At 51.8% G+C, this 16,586-nt stretch overlaps 1 protein-coding gene across 1 annotated transcript; it reads right to left on the minus strand.

Annotated features, from left to right (window-relative positions):
- Positions 1-10,456: 10,456 nt before the first annotated feature.
- LOC119531766 (cytochrome P450 1A2) lies at positions 10,457-16,222 on the minus strand. Its single transcript, XM_037833392.1, has 7 exons — positions 16,197-16,222; positions 14,492-15,331; positions 13,753-13,873; positions 13,230-13,319; positions 12,841-12,964; positions 11,850-11,936; positions 10,457-11,117 (listed from the first exon to the last, which is right to left on the minus strand). Exons 2-7 carry the CDS (start codon positions 15,320-15,322, stop codon positions 10,820-10,822), a joined length of 1,551 nt encoding a protein of 516 aa, XP_037689320.1. The 5' UTR covers positions 15,323-15,331; positions 16,197-16,222; the 3' UTR covers positions 10,457-10,819.
- Positions 16,223-16,586: the final 364 nt, after the last annotated feature.

A 16,586-nucleotide genomic window follows, 5' to 3' on the forward strand; every position in this document is an offset into this window, starting at 1 on the left:
AGAGGGACTTGAGACTTGTGTGGAAGCTTCCTTTGCAAAACAAACTCACTCTTCTTCAGATTGCCTGTTTATTTGGGATGGGGTCCCCAGGTTGGCGGGTGACTGTCAGCGGCCTCGGAAAGCATGTGCTTCCGCGATTGGCCGCGAGGCGGCGGTCCAGACTGCATTCTCGCTGCTCCAGCTCCTGACGCAGGACTGGGGTAGGGTTAGAGCCCCGCCCGCGAGCTGCCTGGGGGCGGGAGGCGGGCAGAGCCGGGCAGCTACTGGGGGGAGAGGCCAGTCTCCCCTCTGCAGATCACAAGCCCGACATTTTTTTAACGGTTAGTTTTCCTTTGAACTATATGGGTCCTGCTATTGGAAAAAAGTTTGAAGAATTCGAAGACGACAGTTATGGAGCGTGCCTGAGAAGCCTTCCAGATGGGAGTTTAGGGGAATTCCTGACAGATTCCCCCCTCCTCTGGGGCAGGGAGAAGCTGGGAGGAAGGGGCATGGTGCCCAGGGAAAGGGAGCCCCCAGAGGGCAGTGCTGACCCCGAGGTAGGAAGCACTAAGCTGGACGTCTTCAGGCCCTGTGGTGAGCTGCCGGGGAGTTTTAGGACTGGGGCTCTCCTTGTAGTCCCCTGCATCACCCCCTGGATAGGAGGAACATGGTGCTGGCTTCCTGGTATTCTGGACCTTCACATCCCTCTGGGGAAACTGAGGCCTTGCAGGAAGGGAGGCTCAAGGGGGGCACTGGCTATGCTGTGTGTAGAGTGTGTGCTCATGATGGGCTCCCGGTGCCTCCCCCAAGCCAGCCGCTCCCCAGGACTCAGCAGGGCCACAGTTGTGAGACAGGCTTCAAGCATTTCCATCCCTTGCTCAGAGCAGGGGCCTGGAGGCCTCTCTGTGAGTGAGATGTGGGGAGAAAGCAGCACACCCCTTGTCAAACTCATTAGATGCATCCCTGGGGGTGCAGGGCAGAGAGGGCCAGGACTTCCTTGGGCTCCAAACTGGGGGGTGCAGGGCAGAGGGCAGAGCCCAGAAGACCCCAGACTAAATAGAGGGGACCCTGCCCAGTCCCACCCTCTGCCTCTGGGCTCTGCAGCCGTGCGGAGGGAGGGGTGAATAGGGGAAGGGGGCTGTTTACTCTTTACTCTCACCCATGCACCAGCTTCCTGGACGCCTATCTAGACCTGTTTCCCATCTGTGTCATGAGATTCACTCACTCATTTACCCATTCCACATTTATTCAGTGTTTGGCTAAGGGCAGGGGCTTTGCCAGCCCACACCCCTGGGTTTTAGATTTTCCTGTGCCCTTGCTGTGCAATCTCAGGCAATTCATGTGATGTTCCTGGGCCTCGGTTTCCTCGTCAATACAAAGGGGAGAGTAATAGTGTGTTCCCATAGGATGGCTGTGAGGATTAAATCAGTGTTGTGTAATGAGGGAAATGAGAATGGGTTGCTGTCCGGGTACAAACCCCCTGAGAATTCCATACACGTCAGCCCAAAGAGGCAGGTAACCAAGTACACACATACTCTCATGCACTGAGGTTTGTACACAGAAGAAGCAACATTTTAAGAGAGACACATTGGTGGGGGTGTAGTGAGGAAGAGGAGGGTCCGACTCCAGGCCTGAGGTTACCATGGGCTTGGTTGTTGGTAGGCTTGGTTGGTGCTCGTGGCATGTGTTTACACACTCACATATGCACACAACTTCTGTGATTTTTTCCTTCCCTTAATCCCTGAGATGGGGAATGACCAATTCCTTTCCATCTTACTCCCTACCCCTGGTCTCCACCATCCTGTGAAAGGGCGCCAAATACGTAGAGGGAATAGCATCAAGTTCACAGAGTCAAAAGATCTAGGTGCCAGTCTGGCTTCTCCACTTTCTTGGAGAAGCCATCTTCCCTCTCTGAGCTTCTGTCTCCCCATCTCTAAAATGGGCTTATTGCACAGATGGGGCTATGCCTTCCTCGGGAGAGGGGGTAATTTGCCCAAGGGCACAGGATAGGCCTTTTCCTGCCACAGGGCCTTTGCACGTAGTGTTCCCTCTGCCCAGAACCCTTTTTCCCTCTGCTCTTCTTGTTTATTTTTACCTCTTGTGAGAAATCTGCCCTGATCAACCTATCTAAAGTCATCACCATTTTTTTTTGTCTCTTGATAGCACCCTGCTTCTTTATAATAGCACCCTGCTTTGTTACAATTTATAATTGGGTATTTATTTGTATGTTTGCTTTTTAGAGTCTGTCTCTTTCACTACACCACAAGGTCCATGAGAGCAGAGAGAACTATGCTGGACTTGTTCATGGCCATGTCTCCGCTAGACAGCACTGGCACATAGTAGATGTTCAATCAGTATAATATAAATTAATATAAATTAATATAATATAAATTAATTTTTTGAAGTAGAAAATCTTTATATGTGTTAAAAATCCAAAAGGGTGAGATCTCCCTCAAACCCTTGTCCCCTAGACATTCATTCTCTACTCTAGAGAAGAAACTCTTGCTTTTTCTTGTACATCCTTCCAGGATATTCTCTGCATATATTAGCATATGCCTTTGTTAAAAAACACAAATGGTAGCAAATCTAGGTACCCTGTTCTGCACCTTGTTTTTTTGTTTTGTTTTGTTTTTTACTTAACAATATATCTTGGAAAAATTTCCGTATTGTGCATATTATTTCATACGGGTCTATCATCATTTATTTAGTCACTTCCTCTGTTACTGGAATGACTGGAATGCTGCAACAGAAATCCTGAAACATGTTATTGTTATTTGCGTAAGCTTAACTGAAGCATAAATTTCTGCAAGTGGAATTGCTGAATCAAAGGGTATGTACATTTACAATTTTGACAAATATTGCCGAATTTGTTTGTTTAGAGTTGTTTAAGCTAAAATTCACTCTCACCGATAATGAATACGTGTGCCTGCTTTTCAACACCCTAGCTAATGCAGTATAACCTTTGTTACGATTGATGAAAGAATATCAAAATAGTACTGTTAACTGTAGTCCAAAGTTTACATTAGGTATATTTTTTCCCCATATACCACCCTAATATTATCACCTTCTATGAATGTTGTACATTTGTTATAACTCATGAAAGAACATTATTATACTTGTACCATTAACCTCAGACCATCGTACACCACACAGTGTTAATTACACTCACAATAACGTTACCAAACACTTTCATTCTTGCCAATCTGGTGAAAAAATTGTATGTCATTTTAGTCTTAATTTATATTTCTCTTATGATAAGTGGGGCCAAGCATCGCTTTGTAGTTTGAAATTCATTTATAACTTTCTCTTCTGTTAATCATTCATGTCCTTTGTCCATTTTTTATTGGGATTGTTGGTATTTTTTTCTTATAGTTTTGTAGGAACTTGTTGCATGTTAAGGAAATTAACCTTTCATTGTGTATCACTCGGGGTCCCAGCAGGCAGTAGATGGCAGGCTCAGATAGGTTTGATTTGGGGAAGGGTTAATACAGGGGCTATTTCCAAAGGTGTAACTAGGGGAACCTTGAAGGGAATGCAGTAGCCTGAGAGGTGCCCGAGATGGAAGAAGTTATTAGAACCCAGGCAGGGAGCTGCTGGAGAGCCCCCCCTCTGCGGTCAGAGCTCTCCTTTCCGGGGCCCGACTGGGAACGAGGGGAGGAGGCCCCTGCAGATGAGCCTCCCAGACAGAGCAGGGTGGACAAGGTCGAGCTGGGGAGCTGGGGGGACAGAGTGAAAGATATCCAGCACATCATTCATCATATGTCTTTTGACATTGTTTGATTTTTTAAAATGCAGAAATGATTTATTTTTAGGCAGTAGAATCAATCTTTTCTTTTATAGCTTTTGGGCTTGAGTCAAACTTAGAAAGGCTTTTCCACTCTCAGATGATTAAAAAAAAAATCAATTCCCTGTTTTCTTCTAGCCTTTTATGGTTTAATTTCCAACGTTTAAATCTTTGATCCATTTGAATTTATTTTGATGTTAGGAGGGAGAGAGGGATCTAATTTTATTTTTCATGATGAATGATCATTTATTCAATAATCTATCTTTTCTCCACTGATTTAAAAAGTCATCTTTTAAGAAGAAACTTTTTATAAATGAATGAATTGGGAGCATTGCTGGGAATAGAAACTCATAGCTGGATCATCCACCACAGAGCATCAGATCCTATTGTTCTCCTCCAGGCCCAACCTGGGGTCCATCCCCACAGCCCTGCTAAACCCCTAGTGTCCTCTGGATTCCCAAAGTGGAGGTGGTATGGGGTCCACAGACGCTGTAGCTCCTGGGGTAGTTCAGCTGAGTCCAAGCGGGCTGGTGGGGGCGGGGGAAGGGCATGCGTATCAGATACTGTTGGGGGTGGGTGGGTGTGCCTAAGATGGTAGATTTGGGGTCACCCACTCTGTGTGGATGCATGCACGTGGATAGCGTGGGCCTGGAGTGGTCAGGTGTATGCATGTGCGTGAGTTTGCCAGGTGTGTGTTTGGGTGGATCAGCACGCCACCCAGGTGTGTGCGTGCTTGCAGCCGGGCGTGCGTGTGTTTGCAGGTGTGCCTGCTATCTCTTGTGCCCTTGGGGCCAAGGGAGCTGCTTGCTCTCTGCCTAAGTCCTTGCTGCTGCGTGAGAATCGAGGAATCTCTCAGTCCCCAGATTAGGGCTTCCTTGGAGGTGGGGCTGGACGTGAGGAGGCGGCTGGCCAGGTAACCAGGCAGGTTGGGGAAGCTTCTGCTCCTCCTGCTCCCTCATAATGGCCACACCTGAGGACTGGGGACTTGGACCTAGTGACACCGCCTTTCAGTACAGGAGAACCGAGACCCTAGTGCTTCTGGGTCCACAGTGGGAAGAGTGTAGCTGGGCAATTGCGGGGGCACAGGGCCCCTGGACTTGGGTAGACTTCAGCATCCGCTACACTTAAAATGTGGCTACAGCCTCTGCAACACACCCAAGGCCAGGAGGGCCCAGCGTCAGAGAGAGTCACCCAGTTCCCTCCCAACACATACATGTCCTCTAGGGGAGAAGCTGCTGCCCAGAATGGGGGTGTCTCTTGTCCAGAGCCTTTTGAGGTACGCTGCTGGGTGAGGACAGGCATGGTGGAAGAGCAGCACTCTCCCCACCTGCCGCTCCTCCCTCACTCCTGCCTCAGAGACTCCCTTGTCTCACGGGGAGACCCTGGACCCTCCTGGTGTGAGTGCGATTGTGCGTGTGTACGTGCTTGAGAGAAAGTTGGGGGTGTGGGGGAAGGTGCCTCTACCCCGAAGAAGCCCTGAGTGTTGGAAGGATTTGAGTGGGGAGAACATTGCCTGGGTAGTGTGCTGTGACCTGTGCCCTCTGGAGGGATTTCTGGGGCCCTAAACCAACACCTGTCTGCAGTGTGCAGGAGCTTTGGCAGAGCCCCCAGCCGGGTCCATCTCTCACCTGTCCTGGCTCAGCCTTTGGGCCCTGACTTTCTCCGCTCAGGCACTCACGCAGTTGGTCAACGCTCATGGCGACTGCTCTGGGCCAAGCCACACACTGGGGACACGGAGACAAATGAGAAAAGGGCCCTGGACGTGGAGAGGATGGGGGAGGGGCAGAGTCAGGGATGCCAGGAGGGGTCCTCTCTGAAAGAGGGGGTGGTTAGGGAAACCAGTCCAGGTGGTAGGGACAGGATGCACCAAGGGTGCATTCCTTGAGCGGAATGGGGTGTCTCCTGGCTTCCCTGGGGCAGGCGACAAGGGTGGGGCCTGTCCCACCAGGAGGTGGTTTCCTTCCGGCAGCAGCTCCGTCTCACGCAATGGGCCGGAAGGAGTTGGGGGCCCATTGTTCCCTGGCACGCCAGCAGTCCCCCAGCCCTCCCAGCTTCTGGGTGGAGGGAACAGTGGAAGGAAGTGGGCTGAGCTCAGGCCCTGGCAAGACCCCAGTGAGAGGGTGCAGGTTCCCCGGAATGCTGCTCACACGTGTGCGTGGTGTACACACAGCTGCACATGCCACATGGGTTTGGGCCCTCCCTGAGACCACCCTTTCTCTTGTTCCTAGCACTTGACACACATGATCTCCTTGCATCTCCCACCAACCCTGTGGGGGCAGGATTATCATTCCCTGTTGCAAGATGAGAAAATCTAGATTCAGAAAGGTTATGTAACTTGCCCAGGGTTATCGAGTGAGCTGGGATTTGGATATAGATCTGTGAGCCTTATCCCCCTTATTAGGCCCTGCTTTGGGATTGGACTCTGTTGTCATTAATTACCAGCCCAGAGGTGAAGGGTGGCCTGGGGAAGCATATCAAGTGTTATTAAATTATTCCTCTAGAACCTGAAAAACCAGGTGAAGATCAGAGTCTGCCTTCCTTCTCAGTGCAACGTGAGAGGCACTGGGCAGGCTGTTTGCCCAAAGGGCCCTCAGCTGCACTGCCTGGGCCTCCACGATCCCAGCTGCAGATCTTGGAGCTCAGGGCCCAGCTCCAAGGGGATGCTGCAAACCTGGTGTCATATCAGACCAGAGGGTAGACAGTGTGCAGGGTCCTGGGGTGGGGGTGGGGTGGGGGCTGGCTTTGAGGCAGAGATCCTGGGGTATTTGGGGATTGGCTCAGGATGTAACTATCTCTGATGGCAGCCCTCTCTCAGGGACAGGAGCCCATGATGGGATAAGGTGGATGGTCAATTCATGGAATGACTCTTTGAACTAGGAAATCCAACCTCTGCTTGGTTTCCTTCAGTTGGACAGTGTGCTCATCACCCTTCTTTCAGACAGTGTGCTCCCTCCTCAGATTCAAAACCCTTCCATGGGAAGCAAGATAGCAGACTGACCTGTCTTCTCAGATGCTGTGGGAGAGACCCCAGGGACTGGGTTCATTTGCATAGGGACTGAGGAGACCCTGGGAAAGAGGGGAAAAGGAGCCATGCAGGACTACCTGGCCCAGCATCGCAGCCCCCTTTGGGGAAGGGGTGAGCTAGTTTGCAATAAGAACAGCAGTGGTTCCTTGCTGGTTCTTTCTCTGAGTTGTCACAAGGCCTGGTCTTGGAGTCTCAGGGAGGTTTGAGCCAGGGGTGGGCACTGCTCCAAGAGAACCCACCCATTGATTGAACTGTGACCTCTGACCTGTGTGACCTGGCTCAAAAACATGAGTTGAGCCAATCAAACTCTTCCTCAAGAACTTGAACTAAGAGCTGCAAAGGAAAGATCTGGTTGGGGTGGATGCTTGTAACAGAAGGAGTTGAGGATCTGGGCTGGACAGAATGGGAGACCTAGAGAAGGCACTTAATTTTCCCAGTGAGGTAGAGGTAGAACACCCAGCCTAGGGATATTTCCATTTCATCTTTACTAAAATACCCCTCTCCAGGGCACTGTACTTAGAAGTTTGCAAGGCCCTCACTAGATTTTGCCTAGATTTCTCTAAGCAAGGCTGGCAGAGGAGGGGTCATTGTTAGTAGCCCAATCTTGTTTCATGGTATCGGGGAAGACCTCAGAGGTGGCCGAAGATGGGAGTCTAAGGTCCAGAGAGGGGAAGGGCTTGCCCACAGTCACCCAAACCTAGAACCTGAGCTCAGGTCTCCTACCTGTCTAGCCAAGTGCTCTAACTACCCACACCAGTCATGGATCACACTGCATTTCATAGCCACCATCTTCTGTCCAGACCATCCTGGCTAAGGGGAAGAGACACAGGCAGGGGAAGAGACTCTGGATACAGTGTAGGGGAAACAGCACAGTCCTGTGTCTTGAGTCTTTTCTCCACCAGTTCGAAGTTTGTGCTCTCTTAGCCTCAGATTCCTTATCTCAAAAGTGGGGTAATGGTGCCTTCTTCCTAGGGTTGTTGCAAGAACAGCCTGAATGATGTGTGTCCAGGACTTCCCAGAAAAGGGCAGGACAGAACCATACCAGTCTGCCTCTAGTGTGCTGTGAGGGGCAGGGATGGGGGGTGGGCAAAGTCTCTGAGTCCACACTCCCTTCTCCCTTGGCTCTGGCCAGAGGGGAGCCCTAGGTCAGCCTGAGTGAGTTAAACATTGGCCAGGTGTGCGTGAGAAGCCCGGGCTAACTCCTGACCACAGGGAACCAGATGGGGCAGTGACCGTAGGGTGACCACTGGGCCACCTCAGGATGGGCCTAAAACCTTCCAGGGAGCTAGGCCTTGACTTCCTCTTGGATTGATGGAATATGGTGGTGTTTGCTTATTGGGGGGTCTTTCCATGCACCACTGGGGTTCCTCAATGAGCGTCCCACCAGTCCAGGGATCTGGAGGGTAGGGCCATGCCCCCTCAGACTGGAGCTTCCAGGGCGGCATTACTTCTCCTTCCCCAGATAGAACCAAGTTTTCTGGGACTCCCAGGACTGGGTGTGCCTCTTCCCGCACACTGAGATGTCAGTGGCAGGGTTGTGTTCCCTTCAGTTTAGGGTTCCAAGGGAAGGGCTCTGCCTCCCTCCTCAGACTGGGGCCTTGGGGGCAAGGCCATGTCTGTGGGAGTTCTCAGGACAGAACTGTGTTTCTTCCCTCAGACAGGGGATTTTAGAATAGTCATTTCTTCTGGGGCTCCTAGGGCAGGGCTGTGTCTCTTCACCAAGCTTGCAATGTCCAGGGCAGGGTTGTACCCTGCTCAGTCTAGGGTTCCCAGGGCAGGACTCTGTCTTCCCCTTCAGACTAGGGTTGCTTAAGGCATCGCAGTGCCATGTGCAATCTGAGAGATGGTCTTTCAGATAGAGGCTCCTTAAGGAGTTTGCTTTGGGTCTGAGGACAGACGTGGACAAAGACAAGTCAAGCTCTAGTAAAGTGGTTTCTCCCTTTAAGATTTTAGCAGACTCCAGCTGATTTAACTTCTCATATTTATTATCTTCTCCAAAGCCATGGGCAGCCATGATTATTTCCAGAATGTTGGGGCAATTATGCTACTGGATGACCACTTTGGAAATGAGGGTCTTGCTCCTTTTCATCTAATCTCAGAGAATCATAATTTGTTAAGCAGATAAAGCTGAGCCCTGATTAGTAATAAAGAAACCAGAAATAAACTGAAGGAACTCTTCTGCAAGAGTGCAGATGGCCTATGTTAGACAGCAGCTCCTGTTGGTCAAGGGTGGCATTGCAGCCTGGCTCTATTAGGCTGCAATCACTACTCAGAAGTAGAAGCGGTGCAGACTGAGGTCCAGCAGCCATGCATGTGGTGACAGCAAGAGGGCTATTTGGAAAGGGGTGCTGGCTTGGTCAAAGCCCCTGGTTAAACCCACTTCTAGGGCTCCAATACCTAGGGGTTGGTCGATGTTTGAACTACCTTATCATTAAACTTTCGATTTCAATTGTTAGTGACTATTTTTCTTCAGGACACATCTCTGATACAGTAATACAAGGCAATAGTAAAACAGGATTCACGTTGCAGAAATCTGCCTTATTGCCACGTGCCTGGATGAGTCTGTTCTAGAAGGCAGGTGTTCAAGATGGAGAGGTGTGAGCAGCCATTCTTTCTGTGTCAGTTCTCTTCTGCCTCCTTCTGGGACCCTCCCAAGGATTCCTCCATTTTTTCTTTCCTCCACCCCCCATACTTGGATACACAAGACAGAAGAGAAGAGAGCAGAGAAAGAGATACCCATGAGTGACTATGAGGAGACATACCCGGGTGGGTACCCTGGTGCCCCTCCAGACATAAAGCTGTTGTCTTGGAAACAGCCTGATGCTGGAGGTGCACTGGGGGAGGCAGATGGTCAATTCAGGTGTGCGTGTGTGGAGGGTGGATGGGGGAGGCCCAAATCTCAGCATCCTTATGACCCGTTCTTATATCTCTATTTTTCAGTGTGGAGCTGTGTTATAGGGAGGAGCCTTGCTCACCCAGAGAAGATAAAGCATTATGAATAGCTGTCTCCTTTTATAGAGAACAAAACACACTTGTGCATTCAGAACCTCCAGCTCTTAGAGATCATTTCATCCAGCCCTCTCTCCCCATTTTGCAGGTGGAGACATGAGACTCTTGGAGCAATGACAGGCTTTGATTGGTTGGACACCCTAAGTCAGAGCCAGATCTGGATCTAGGGCTTATGACTCCCAGCCCACTGTGTCTTTCCCTTTCACTTCCAAGTGCATCACCCATGGGGTGACATTAGGGAGCATTTGAGTGGAAACATGGGCTCTGCCATGGTGGAAGTGAGCCCAGTGGGTGCTCCACCCCTGGGTCTGTGTGGGGAGCCCAAGCTCCCAAGCACCTTCAGGGAGCTCAACCTCCCCAGCTGTGGGTGGAGAAATCAAGTCACATGTTATACTTTTTGAGGAAGGGACCTGGGAGAATCCACGTTCACCCATCTGGGTTTGGCCCACAGGGTTGGGTCTCTTCTTCCCTGTTTCCTTCGAGTGTTCAAAGACTTAGATGCACAAGACAGAAGAGAAGAGAGCAGAGAAAGAGATACCCATGAGTGACTATGAGGAGACAGACCTTGTGGAAATCAGGGCTTACTGACATATGCTGCAACATGGATGAACCTTGAAGACATTGTGCTAAGTGAAAGAAGCCAGTCACAAAAGGCCACGTATGGTATGATTCCATTTATAGGAAATGTTCAGAATAGGCAAATCCATAGAGACAGAAAGCAGATCGGTGGGTGCTTAGGACTGGGGGATGGGAGTGGGTGGCTGGGGGAAAATGGAGAGGGATTGTCAATAGGTACAGGGTTTCCTTTGGGGGTGATGAAAATGTTCAAAAACTGATTGTGGTGATGGTCACACAACTACGTGAACATACTAAAAACCATTAAATTGTACACTTCAAATAGATGTATGATATGTGAACTATTATCTCAATAAAGCTATTAAAAAAAACAAAAAGGAGACAAGGGCTGAGGCCTCCTGGGTGGCCCCCATCCCGTCCCCTTCCTCAGCCTAGCAGGACCTTCGTCACTTGATGGAGAAGCGCAGCCGGGCCTGGAAATGCTTGCAGCGGGGGTGCTTCATGGTCAGCCCGTAGGTGGGGGTTAGGTCCACTTTCACGCCGGGGGGCACGCTGAACTCCAGCTGCTGCAGCAAGATGGCTAGGAAGAGGAAGATCTCCCACTTGGCCAGGACCTCCCCGATGCAGCGGCGCTTGCCCAGGCCAAAGAGCATCACCTTCTCGCTCAAGGTCTTGTTGATGCTGGTGCCTTTGGCGGTGAGGAATCGCTCAGGCCGGAACTCAAAGGCGTCCCCCCACTGCTCCCTGCAAGAGGGACGGAGGAGATGGGACTTCAGTGCTGGGGAGGCCCTGGGAGGAGAGGCCCCGGGGAGACTTCTGAGGATACCACGAGTGTGAGAATAGTTTGGGAGCAGTGAGAGGTTATTAATGGGAAAGGTCTAAATTGTACTTTGATGTTTATTTCTTTTACAAAGCTCTCTCTAAAATGATCTGCCTTGAAAATAGTGCTTTTTAATGCTAATTTGTTACTTTAAAGAAATAATGCTCTAACTATAAAAAAAGAATTTGAAGTTGGAAAATGTGTTGGTCTCCATTCTACTCAAAATGTGCCTACAGCAAGGGTACTGACTGCAAGTCCTGGTTTCTGCTTATTGTTTTGGAGTAATTATTAATAGCATCTGCTTTGTCCCAGTTTGATGGTCAATTAGATGGTTCCACTACCTGTAGATTGAAGTGGGGTTTTCCTGAAAGAGGTCCCTGGGCCATTCACGTCAGAATCACCTGATGTAATAACCCCATTAGATCAAGCAAAGCAGAGTCTTGGGGATGGAGCCCCATAATCTGCAACAAACTTCCCAGGTGGTTCTTATGTCCACTAACATTTGAGAAGCACAGGCCTAAATTTTGTCACCTGGATCAGGCTATAGAGCACTTGAAGCACCAGACTTTCATTATGTCACCAGTTCCTAGTGGGGACAAACAGCCTTCCTGGCTGCTGAACTTTCTCACATTTTTTAGTGGGAGATGTGTACTCACTGGTCATGGTTGACCTGCCACTGGTTTACAAAGATGCAGCGTCCCTTGGGGATGTAGAAGCCGTTCAGCGTTGTGTCTCTCGTGGTGCTGAGGAGGGAAGAGGGCTCTGTCAGGCTTGGGCTGGAGAGCTGGGGCATGTCTTTGGGAGCTATTTGCTCCTAACTTGATCCCACCCCAGTAGCTTGCCTGCCAGTCTCCAAACCCTACACTGGGAGGGAATGAATGAGAAGAATGGGGAAGAGTTGAAATTACCCTTCCCCTTCCTTGGCTCCTGTTCTCCAACTTCAATCTGCGTTGACTGAGCTTCTGTGTTTGTGCCCAGCTATGCGCATGGCCATTCTCTGGAGCCAAGAAGTAGACAGTCTGGGCCAGCCCTGGGGGACCTCCTAGCCTGGCTGGGGAGTCAGGTTTCTTACTCCAGAAATAACTAGACCAACATTTGGGCAGAAGTACATTTTCACTAGCTTCCTTGCCATTGTTAACATTCCAGGACATAAGAGAAATGGCTGTGAGTCCTGAAGGATGTCAAAGAATGAGGCTGTGTCGGCTGGATGAGTCAAGAAAGGCTTCTGGGGGAAGGAAGTGTGTGTCAGGATTGGCCTTGGGCAAGGATAGGATCCTAGTAGCCAGAGGAGAGGATAGAAGACATTCTAGGCAGAAGGTTCAGCATAAGCAAAACTGGAAGCTGACCAGAAGGTGCTTGTGAGGGATGGTGAGGCCAACCTGGCTGAAGCAGAGGGTCCTTGTGGGGAGGGAATGTGAGCAGAGGTAAATAAGAGTTGAGGTCAGAAGTGTGCCTTTCTCCCAAGAGCCCTGGAAGGGTTTTCAACTGGGTAGTTTGATTATGTTTACACTGGATGGGGGCAGACTAGAGGGTAGAGGTCTGTAAGGAACCTGGCATCATGTTCAAGGAGATGCAAAGGCCTGAGCTGGGCCAGGGCTGAGATGCTCAGAGGAGTAGACATGGTGAGAGCAGAATGGGCAGGCTCGCCTGTGAGGGATGGTGAAGGGGACGAAGGACGAGTGTCGGAAGGTCTCCAGGATGAAGGCCTCCATATAGGGCAGCTGGGGTCTGTCGGAGAGCCGGGGCTGCCGTGCCCTGCCGATCACTGTGTCTGCAGAACAAAGGACGGACAGGGCTTAGGAGCCGCTCTGCCTGCTCCAGGCCATCTGTGTTCCCTAGTATACCTAGTATACCTTGTGTCATTCTACACGGGACTGTGCCCATTGACCCTGCCAGTGCCCCAACATCCTCTGGGCAAGGGCAGGGGCACCTGTGGTTCAACAATTTGTGACCAGGGCTTGGCATAGAAGAAGCACAAAGCTATTTGCAGACTGAACAAATGACCTGAGGCCAGAGGGTTGGGGAACACCGCGTACCCAGCTCCTTCTGGATCTTCCTCTGTATCTCAGGCTTCGTCACTAGATACATAAGGCTCCAGGAGATGGCTGTAGTAATCGTGTCAAACCCTGGGCAGGAAGAGGTGAGGCAAGGGAGGGAGAACACAAGCATTTACCAAGCACCATGTACCAGGCATCATCTTTTTCTGGCCTTGCTTGGCCTGTGAGTTTCCTGAGGGCAGAGCATGGGTCTCTTCAATATCGATTGAGTAATTGGGTTCATAATTAGCTGCTGGAATCACAAGGGCAAAGACTTACAGATCAGAGAACCTCTATTGTTCAGATGGGGAACTGAGGCCCAGAGGAGGAGAGGAACTTGAGGGAGCTTCCACTGGGAATTGAAGGCACAGTCTGAGCTCAAATCCTGATCTTGAGCTAGGTCTTTGTGTCCTGTACCATCTGCCATGTGGTTGGTGGGTTATTTGATGGATTTGGGGATCGGGCAAGGCTGTGGGTGGTCAGTGGGCACTGATGGATGGAAGGGCAGGGGTCTGGCTCCTACCGGCCCCAAAGAGGTCGTTGACAAGGTTGACGATCTTCTCCTGGGGGATTTGGCCGTCACTGGTTCTGGGGCCCTTCTCACTGTGCTTGAACAGGGCGCCTGTGATGTCCTGGATGTCGTTCTGAAGAAGTACAAGCTTAGAGGCCCCCTGGGCACCTCTGGGACCAAAGGTTGGGCCCTTTACCTGGTCCCACCCCCCCTGGCATGACCCTGGGTGCAGGGCGCTCTCTTCTGGCTCCTGGGTAGTGGGCTGGTGCTCACAGCAGGAGCCTGTAGCACCCTGGGTAGAGCTTAGAGTGTCATTTTTTGCTGTAGTGATGCTTCTTCCCAGTAACCCCAGGGATTCAGTTTCAAAGGAGGAAGAGTTTGGCATGAACACAGGGAAGCAAAGTGACACCCAAGTTGGGGATTAGCCTCTGTTGGGGTTCAGGTTCCTGTGGAACAAAGGTCCTCCCGCTCATAACAGCTCCCCACATTGCAGGACTGTCAGGGCCCCATTCACATGCCTTATCTCTCTGGGGCTTTGCAGCAGCCCTGGGAGGGAGACTATAGGGATGAGGAAACTGAAGCCCAGAGTGGGGGAGGTTGGCTTCAGCTCACACAGCTGGTCTGAGGTTCCCCAGAGCCTTCCTAAGGCTTGGCAGCACTTTGGATGTGTGGGTACCTTGGAGTCGAGTGACAGGGGCCACACACCCAGGCCCTGCAGAGTGCCCCATTGCCACCTGCACCATGGGCTCACCTTGTCAAAATCCTGATAGTGCTCCTGGACCGTTTTCTGTAGGAAATGCAGGAACCGCTGGTTGAAGGCCTTGAACTTCTGCAGGCTGGGGTTGGGCAGGTAGCGAAGGATGGGGAAGAAGTCCACGGGGTTCCCAGAGGAGGCAGTCTCCACAAACTCCTGGCTGTTCTCTATGAGGCTGAGCAGCTCCTCACTGTTGTGGGGGAAGTGCCTCCCGAAGCACATGGCACCGATGACACTGGCCACTGACGCCACCACCTGGCTGTAGGGGTCAAAGTGCCCAGTCCCTGCCATCAGCTCCTGGAACCTGCTGAGAAGGGCCCCAGCCTCCTTGCTCACATGCTCCTCCAAATAGCAGGTGGATGAGGAAGCCGGGTCCAAGGCCATGGAGAAGGTGTTGAGGGCATTCTGGGCCAGGCGCCGGCGGGCGGCCCACACTGGCCCAGAGTCGGGGCTGAAGGTCAGGCTGTGGCCATCAGTGATGAGGGTGAAGCTGTAGAGGTCAGGCCGGCCCTTGAAGTCATCCCCCTGGTGCACCAGGGCCTGTCGGATGGTGTCCAGGCCGCTCAGCACCAGCACGGGCGTGTGGCCAATGCGGATCTGCATCACGTCCCCGTACCGCTGGCTCAGCCGTGTCAACGCCAAGTGTGGGTTCTTCCCCAGGGTCAGCACGTGACCAATCAGGGGCCAGCCCCAGGGCCCCGGTGGACTCTTCAGGCCTTTGGGGACCTGCGACCGCAAGGCTCTGACCACCCAGAACACGAGGCAGAAGACGGCGGAGGCCAGAAGGAGCTCCATGGTGGAGAAGGGGAAAGGCTGGGATGATGCCATCTTTATCAACTGTGGGGAAAGTGGGAGGAGGATGCCTGCTGAGGGTGGAGGTGGAGCCATGCATTCATTCATTTACTCACTCGTTCAATAACACTGACACATGTTCAGTGCTTGCCTCCCAGCTGGACACCAGAAAAACTAGGATACATCCCACCTGGGTCCTGCACCCCAGGAGAGACCCTTTAGAGCATCCCAGAATATGAGGCCTGGGAAGGAGCCTCAAGGTTCCCAACATGAGTGTCTGAACCCCCAGTTCTGCCCCTCCCTTCTACCTGCTTCTATGATTTCCAAGTTCTGAGGCTGGAGTGGAGGCAAGTGACCGAGGGAAGCTGAGGGCAGCGGCCGTGCCAGCCTCCTGGGCAGCGTGTACATTGGGCATGTGCCCTACCAGTGCCAGCTGCCACTGTTTCCTTTTCCTGCTGATGCCTCCCACATGCCAGGGAACAGGGACCTTCCCCTGACCAACAACACTGAGGGGGCCAAGGCCCCAGGGCTGGTGTAAAACGGCCCGTGATGCCCCTTCCCCAGGGGGCTCTGTCAGTACCAAGAAGGGCACCTCTGAGGATGGGTCCCCATTCCCGCTCGGTCTTGGAAGCCGAGTTTGGGGTTGGGCTGCAGCCAGAGCTGCCCTTGTGCCAAGTGGGGACCCCTCCCCAACTCTCCATTCTGACCACAGTAAGGGTCCTCGGAGATGGCCTAATCCCAAACCGCCCATTTAAAAATGGAGAAACTGGGGTCCAGAGTTGGGCAGCAAAGACTAAAACTCAGGCCTCCTACACCTAGCCCAGGGTGCCTCTGTCCTCCCAATTCCACTGATTCTCAGGATATATAGTGGGGGACCCCACGGACTGGGAAATGGACCCAAGGAAGGTACCTGTGGAAGCAGGTGCTTGAGATCAGCAGGGCTGTGGGGAATGGTCAGAGCTTCTGGCTCTGGGTGAGGGGGCCTTTTATAAATAATACCCCCTTTTGATTGGCACAGCTGTCCTGGTCACCTGATATCAAAGTCACCGAACAAAGTTGGAAGGATTAGCCTTTGGCTTTGGGCCATGATTCCTCAGCTCCACCTCCATCCAGGGCCCAGGCACAGCCTTTGGGGATAGGCCAGACAGTACGCTGGGTCCCTGGGGAAGGAGTTGCAGCTACCGGCAGGGTCCAGGGTAGGGGAACCTGTTTTTCTCAAAGGCAGCACAGGGTGCTGGAGGTGAGAGCCAGGCCTCTGGACTGGTTGAGCAGCCCTCGCAAGGCAGGGCCCTGCCCAGGC

The sequence above is a fragment of the Choloepus didactylus genome, chromosome 4, assembly GCF_015220235.1.
Source record: "Choloepus didactylus isolate mChoDid1 chromosome 4, mChoDid1.pri, whole genome shotgun sequence".
NCBI classification, from domain to species: domain Eukaryota; kingdom Metazoa; phylum Chordata; class Mammalia; order Pilosa; family Megalonychidae; genus Choloepus; species Choloepus didactylus.